Source organism: Equus quagga, chromosome 12 (assembly GCF_021613505.1).
Source record: "Equus quagga isolate Etosha38 chromosome 12, UCLA_HA_Equagga_1.0, whole genome shotgun sequence".
NCBI classification, from domain to species: domain Eukaryota; kingdom Metazoa; phylum Chordata; class Mammalia; order Perissodactyla; family Equidae; genus Equus; species Equus quagga.
The window spans coordinates 73,401,670-73,409,977 of record NC_060278.1 but is presented as its reverse complement, the minus strand read 5'-3'; the positions used below and the strand labels follow the sequence as shown (position 1 = coordinate 73,409,977).

General features: G+C 42.5%; 1 protein-coding gene across 1 annotated transcript in view; it reads left to right on the top strand.

The window, feature by feature from the left end:
• Positions 1 to 829: 829 nt before the first annotated feature.
• The window catches only part of ISM1 (isthmin 1), a 75,304-nt gene continuing 67,825 nt past the window's right edge, over positions 830 to 8,308 (top strand). The window contains exon 1 of the mRNA XM_046679830.1: positions 830 to 986. Coding sequence (XP_046535786.1) covers positions 849 to 986 — 138 coding nt within the window. The 5' untranslated portion in view covers positions 830 to 848. The remainder of the gene's footprint in view (positions 987 to 8,308) is intronic.

The window sequence follows — 8,308 nt, the reverse complement described above, 5'->3', positions numbered from 1 at the left end:
AGCCTCAGTGCGCACAAGGGCTCTGCCCTCGCCGGCCACAGCGACCTCGGCAGCGGTGGCGCGCACTTGGCACAGCCCGGCAGGAGGACGCGGACCCCAGAGGGGTGCCCAGGTCACCTCCAAACAGTGACAACACCCGTGTACCCCGGCCCCCCATCTGGAGCCGGCTCACCCTAAGACTCGGCGGCGGGGCGGCGAGGCCCGCGGCCCGAAGGAGCGCAGGGAGGAGGGGAGGTGGCTCGTCGGGTGAGTGGCTCCGGGCGGCAAGGGCGGGGGAGCCAAGCGTGGAGGTAACTCCGGGCCGCCACTGAAGCCCTCCTCCTCCTTCTCCTCCTCCTCCTCCTCCTTCTCCTCCTCCTCCTGCTCCCCGCGCTCCTCTGGCGGCCGCTCCCGCTCCAGCTGCGGCGCCGCGGCCACATCTGGGGCGCCCATGTGCACTCGGGGGCTCGGCTGCGCCCGCCCCGCCGCCGCCCCCGCTGCCCCCTGCCCGCAGGGTGGTCCCTGGCCCGGCCCGGGTCCCGGGCAGCCCCCAGTCCCTGCCGCCGCCGACGCCGGGGTGCGCCGGGGTTTGCTCCGCAGCCGGCTTGGACGCCCCCGGCCCCGCCGTGGCTCCGCCGTGGTGCGGAGGCGGCGGCGGCGGCGGCGGTGGTGGCTCCTGCTCCCCCGGCCCGGCGCGCCCCGCCGCGCCCAGCGCCAGCCCTGCGGGCCCGGGGAGCGGGGCCCCGGCGGGGGCCGAGGCGGGAGCCGCGCTGCCGGGCTCCCGGGCTCCGACTCCTCCTCCCCCGGCGCCACCGCCACCGCCGCCGCCGCCCGCCGCGCCAGGTCCTAAAGCCGCGCGTCTCAAGAGGATGGTGCGCCTGGCGGCCGAGCTGCTGCTGCTGCTGGGGCTGCTGCTGCTCACGCTGCACATCACCGTGCTACGAGGTTCGGGAGCCGCGGACAGGCCAGACGCGGCCGCGGGCAACGCCAGCCGGACCGAGCTGCAGGTGAGTGCGCTGCCGGAGAGGGGCGCGCGTGGCAGCGGGGACGCGGGTGGCGGGGTGCTGAGCTAACGACTGACGGATGCGAGGAGGCGGGTCCCGCGTCCCACCAAAGAGCAACTGTTTTGGCAGCGGTTTTGCCTGGGCAACCTGTCTCAGGCAGAGGCCGAGCAGGGGGATGCGCCTGGGGACTGGCTTCAAGGTCTGGCAGATCCCCTTCTCCAGGTCTGTCACGAGTCAGGTGCCTGGGGGTGCGAGGCTTGGGATGGGCGGAGGAAGTGTGGAGCGTGTAAGTGTTTGCTCTGGGGTGCTGCCAGTCTTTGGTTGCCCTTTAGAAGCTGAGTAATGTTGTTCTGGGCGGGGGGAGCAGAAGGAGACTATGGGATGAGATCCCCAAACTAGGTTTGAGAAAAGAACCCGAGTGAGCCTGCCCCTTCAGAGAGCAATGCCAAAGGTCAGGAAATAATTTGTCGAGGAGGATGGCCAGACGTCCTCTCTTCGCCCACGCGGTCCCTGTGCCTCCCGTGTCCTTCCCCAGCCATGCAGAGGGCGCGGAGTCAAGCCACTTGTCATACTTTGGGCTGGAGTTGCCCGGGGCTTTTAAACGTGTAGCAAAGACTTCTTCCTAGCGTTCTGCCCCTGTTGAAGGTCGCCTTAGGAATGGGATTCTGATGATCTGTTCAGCTATGAGACAGGGGAGTAGGTCGCAGCTGGGGAGGGGGTAGCGGGCGTCAGACACAAGGTGAATTCTGGTTTCCGAATAAAGGATTGCCCCGGTAGGGATTTCCTGTCGCTGCCTTGGAAAGCGCGTTTCTTTGGGTTTGAAGGTGTGACAGCTGTCAGCTCGGGGCATGGGTAGAAGTCAGCAGGGATTTTCCCAGGAAGCATCGGGAAATTTCTGGCTTCTGAAATCTTCTCTTCAAACCAGCCCCTCTAAAACTCTTCACTCTGCAATGTCGAGATAAGCGTTATTCATTGTTCCCAAAAGGCTTTACAGTCATTGCCCTTGCTAATACATTTTTTACATCTTTATGTCATTTGTAGAGGAAAAACTCTACTGTTAAGGAGAGAAGAATTCACTTAAATACTTCCATAGTGCTCACTATGTGCCACTGTTTTAAATGCTTTACAGACTTTAATTGATTTAATGAGGTACTATACTGTTTATATCCCCCCTTTACAGACACAAAAACTGAGGCAGAGAGGTTAAGAAACTTAGTTCACACATCCCAGATTCTTGATTAATTACACAACATTTTCTCTCTGCCAGGGTGTTTAGACTAAAGCATGGTGATCCTTGCACACAAATACAAACCAGCAATGGAAAAGTATACACCCCAGAATCTCAAGTTCTTTTAAATGTGGGACATTTCTGAAAATGTCCTATCTTTGTGGGGCCCCCTCGTCTCCTTCTGTGGGAAAACAGGTACAGTGACAGACTGACGGGATTCCTTTGGGGAATTGAGTCACCACCATTCTATAGACTGTGGTACACCCACCTGTCTAACACTGTAGGACTAATTCTTAATATCTTCAAGATTTCTGGAAGTCATATTTTAAATATGATGCTTTCTTTCCTCGTGGAATCATGAAAAGCTGTAAAAATGATGTTCTATGGAAAAGTAAATTTGGCAGATTTCTTTATGAGGTGTTTGCTATCATTAGAATAACCTGGGGTTGGCCTTTTCCGCCTGAACAGCAAGGTAATGAGAGAAGCAGCTGGTGGAAGTGGCAACGGCAGAGGGGAAGTGGATTAAATTCTCAGAAGGGCTTTTGGCTGAAGAACTGCCCCAAGAGGGCAGAAGAAAATGCTCCCAGGAATATCTTGAGTCCCTAGCAGCTGCTAATCCACCAGCTTCAGCTTATCTGTTAGTAGTGTTTAGTTATTCTATTCACTCAAGGCACTTTATCCAAATGGAATGATGAGTTTAACAGTTTAGTTCATAATTTTACCCTCTTTTGTAATTTGTTATTATAAAAGTTTTATATTCTTCCTGACTAAAGTTATTTCTTTGGCCCTTTGACTCTCCAAAGGCATTACGATTCAAATGGAGAGAGTATGTTCTGCCAAATGGGGAGGTGTGCAAGAGATATTTATTAGTGTGCCATTTCCAGGTCCCTACAGTGAACCCTAGTAGCAGGTGTATTTGAAAACAAAACTATGGACGCTATATTCTTTCTGTTTACTGGATATTTTTAACTTCTCTTAAACTCCATTTAAATTTGAAGGCGCTGTGATATCGTAAGCTGCTAAAATCATTCTTTGCAACCAGAAAGTTAATCAATCCTTATACTACATTATTTTTGTTGTCATATCTGCTTAAAACATTCTAAAATATGAGGTTGAAGTCAGAAATACACAACGGTAGGTTAATTGACCCAAACTGTAGTATATTTGGGATCATTTAAAAAGAGATACACCTTTATTTAAGATCAAGTGGTTTTGACATTTCAAGGACACCCAATAAAATGGTAGTAAGAATAACAACCATAATAGCTAAGATTTGTCAAGTGCTTTTTATGTGTCAGGCACTGTTCTTAGCACTTTACATATATTAACTGTTTAAATCCTCAGAAAAATCCCATGAATTTGGTGTGATCGTTATCCCTGTCTCACATGAAAAAACTGGGGTTAGGGAACTTGCCCAAGGTTGCCCTCATCGAAGATGCTTAATTTGTTTTTGTTATTTCATAGTGTAAAAATCTTTGAGGAATGTTTGTATTCCAACTTCTTCGTAAAGTCATCATGCTGACTACGAGAGAGAAAGCCTTTTAACAATTTACATTTTCCAACGTACCTTGACAGTCTTATTGTGCCAAATATGAACACATATATGCATATATACCCACACATTGATACATTACACACACACACGCACACACACACATATATAAACATGATCTAACAAGATTTTTCGGTAGTTTCAGCATACTAGGGGAGATGTTTTTGCCTCTATAAGTGACTGTCCTGTCCTGTAGATGTGCTGTTATGAGGTGGCAGTAAAATGCTTTGGCACACTATCTCTATTGGTTATGTGGCTCATGAACATAATGATCTTAGTCTTTGTACTGTTTTCAATGCTTTATTTTAAAATATCTAATAAGAAATTGTACAATTTTCTGCAACACCTCCATAGAAATGCACGGAAACATCAACCTTGTTCACTTTTGAATGAAATCTTATCTCCTCTCTGAAATAAGTTTGTCTCCTGTTGATCAGCTACTCAGATTAGTTCTTTCATAGTCTTTAATTGATAATAGTAAGAGAACAACTATATAAAATAAAAGCAGTCTGGAAGACAGAATATCCCAAAATATAGACTCCACAGGCAATAATGATAATGGTGGTATCTCTTTTACTTAAAATTCAAATGAGTGCCTCTCTACTAAATCTCAGCCAGATTTAGAACCATAAATTTCTACAGATTTTAAGTTATAAAGCTAGAACTCATTTAGACAGTGAGATTAAGCACGTATTGTAAAACATCAGATTGATTAGTTTTACAATAACATTAAAGCAAACCACACTCTGATGTGTAATTAAATGTTTTTGTTCTCTATCTCCTAACTAGCATCTTTATGAGTACTTTCCCCATTTTATCCCTCTACTTGCCTTCAATAAAAGAGCTTGGCTTCTTGTACTCACTGCTTCAGATTCAAGAGTTCATCTGAGCTATTTGTACCAGTAGAAGCAAAAGCAACATTTATTTGTACTTAGTACAAGTAAGGTTCCTTACAATGACCCCCATGGGATAGGTAGCATTTATATACCTGTTTCACAGATGAGGAAATTGAGGCCTGAAGAGTTCTGAGTAGCTTTCCCAAGGCCACACAGCTGTGATGGGGCAGGGCCAGGATTCAGACCCAGGCAGGCTGACTGTAGAGCCCAATTTCTTGTTCCAGTCCATCAACAAGTCTCCTCTAGCTCTGACTGAAGTCAACAGCCATTATGTTTCTTGTTTTGTGACTTGCCTGCCCATTTTCCAGACAGGCCATTTGCTCTTATCCCTGGAATTCTTTATAAATTATGAATAACTGTTCCACTTAGCTATTGCTGCATAACAAACCACTCCAAAACTTAGTGGCTTAAAACAACCATTTTATTTGCTCATGAGTTTGTGTGTCAGCAACTTGCTCTGGGCTCAGCTGGGTGGTTCTTCTGCTGATCTCACCTAGGATGTGGCTACAGCCTTCTGTTGACTCGATGTGGGCTAGAGGGTCCAAGATGACCTCACTCATATGGCTGATAGTTGGTGCTGGCTGTCACCTAGGCTTTCTTTCCGTATAGTCTTTCATCCTCAAGGAGGCTAGCCTGTACGTCTTTACATGGTGGACTCAGAGCAGCAGAAGTTGCAAGACCTCTTGACCAGCTTGCACAATGTCACTTCAGCTGCATTCTATTGGCCAAACAAATCACTGAGTCTGTTCAGAGTCTAGGGGACAGGAAATAGACTCCTCTTGATGGGAGAACAACAAAGCACCATCGAAAAGGAGCATGTGTACCATGATGGAAGGAATTATTGTGGCAATCGTTGCAAAATATCTACCATGTTGAGCTTTTGTTTCATATACTTTGTAAATGTTTGGACCAACCTTGCACTCATCTTTTAACATCGTTTATGCTGCTTTTGGCCATGCAGAAACTTTCTATTTTAATTGTAATCCACTCTTAATCCTTTCCCTTTATGACTTTTGGTTTGCTTGCCTTACTTAAGAAAGTTTTCCTTAAATAAAGATCATCAACATCTTTGTTCTGAAAGTTTTGTAGGTTATTTGTTGTTTTTTGGAACTGCAATCTACCTTGAAGTTATTTGTGGGTTTAAAGTTTAAGATAAAGATAAAACTTTGGTTTTTGTCCAAGTGAATAGTCACATGTCCTATTATATTTCTTAAATATTCCACTCTATAGTCATTGATACAAAATACCACTTTCATCACATATGAAAGTTTTCCCATATACGTAAGTCTGTTTCTTGACCTTCATTTGTCTATTCATGCACAAACACCACAGTTTCATTTAATGTAGCTTTGTAGTGTGTTTTAATAGTATGTTTATGTTTATTTAAACATATTTATAAGTATATTTAAACATATGCAGTATGTTTAAATGTCTTTCCTTTCATTTTAAAAAAATTTTCTTAGAAATTCTTATAAAGTGTCTTCTTTCAAATAGACTTTATAATTATTTTGTTTAAAAATTCATTGAGATTTTTAATGGGAATTGCTTTATATATGTTTTGGTTAAGTTGGGAAGAATTAAAAATTTTATGATTTTTAATCCTCCTATTCAGGACATGGTAGAGGTATCTATTTCTTGATAGTTTCTATCTATAGATAGATATCTATTTCTTTTATAGTTTTATAGTTTATAGTTTTATAGTTTTCTTCATCTTTTTTTTCACATTTCTTTTTACAAGCTAATTTCTAGGTTTGATTGCTATTGTGGACAGGATTTTATTTTCTGTTATATTCTTCAGTTCGTTAGTTCATTGGGAAAGCTATGCTTAGCAATACATGCTTACAGCTTTCTTGGTGTGTGCATGAGAGCTAGCAATATCCATTTCAGTAGTGCTATCATTATAGTTTCATGGCATGGGTTGTAAAACTTTTCAGTTTTCGTTTTAGTACTTTAATAAGAGTTATCTGTTTCCTATGAGATTATTGGGATTCACTCCTAAAGTCCTCTTGGGCTTGGTACCTCTTTGGTTGAGATCTCTGATTAATATTCTGCATTATTCCATGATCAATAGTCTGTTCAGAAACTATTACTTTTCTTTAGTCAATTTTGATAATTTATGTTTTCCCAGAAAATCATACATTTTAACTGGATTTCAACTTTATCAGCATAAAGTTTGTACATATACAAGCATATTTTGCAAATATTTCATGACTGCATATTCTTTATGATATATGAAGGCTTACATCTCTTTATGAGACCTATCAGATCAAGATTGTTAATTGTATTATGAAAATTCCTCGTCTTGATTTAGTTATTGTCTACTTATCTGCTGATTACTCGAAGAACTTTTTTTTGAAGTATAATTGACATATGGTATCCTGTTTGTTTTAGGTATACATCATAGTGATGATATTGATATATATTATGAAATGATCACCACGAACTTAACTGCATTCTTACCCAAATGTGGGGGACTGGTCTATTTCTCCTTCTGCTTTACTTATTTACTATTACTTATTTAGAATCCATAGTATTGGACGTAAAATGTCCTTTAGGCGGGTTATAGTCCTATCAGGGTGAAATGTCTTATCTTTTTATTGACTTTTGCCTTGAATATTTTTTGTTGCTTGATAGTAATGTTGCTAATCCTTCTTTATCATTTTTTTTCTTTTGGCATTTGTTGGGTGTCATTTTCCAACCTTTATTTTCAGACTTTCTCTGCCTTTTTTGATTTGTGTCTCTCTTATTAATAACCAATAGCTAAATTTTCTTTTTCCGTGCAAGACATCAATTAATTTAATTCATTTATATTTATTATTATTACTAATAGATTTGAAAACATTTTTCCCATTTTATTTGGTACTTCAAATTTCCATTTTTTTTTGTTTGGTGTCTCAGCCTCCAACTTATTATTTGTTTGACCTTTGAGAAGAAAGTTAGCCTCTTTATCTCTAAATTTCCTTATCTTTAAAATAGACATACAATACCTATTTCCTAATGCTGTAAGGATTAAAATACTGAATACATTCTAGGTGCTTTATTGACTGTGTTCTATCTTGTCCCCCCTCAGAATTTTGAAGACATAATCTAATTTTCTTACAGCATTTCATGTTTCAGTGAAAAGTCTGATGCTATTGCTTTGTAGGTGATTTTTTAAAACCTAGAAGCTTTTAGGATTTTTCTCTTTATTCATAATGTTCAGAAGTTTGGTCAGGTTGTGTTTAGATTTAGGGCTTTAGTTCTGTTCAGCCCTTGGTGGACCTTTTTAATCTGAAGCCCAAAGTTTGTCTTCAGCTTGACAAAATTTTTTAAATAATTTCTTTGCTTATTTTTAATATCACTGTACTCTCCTTCTGGAACTCCTATTAGAGTTTGGAACTAATATTGGTATTTCAAGATCTAGCTTCCATGTATCTTAATTTTTTCTCTATTTTTATCTATTTGTGTTTTTCCAACAGGTTTTATGTCTTGGTTCAATCTTCCAGCTTTTGAAACCCCTATATTAGGTCCTTCACTCTGTAATAAGTTTCCTGTACTCACCCTTTTTCCCCAACTTCTGTAGCCTCTTCTCTTCTCTTCCTCCCCTCTCCTCCACCTCCTCTTCCTCCTTCATCTTCTCCCTCTCTTTTCATTCTTTAAAGATTTTTTT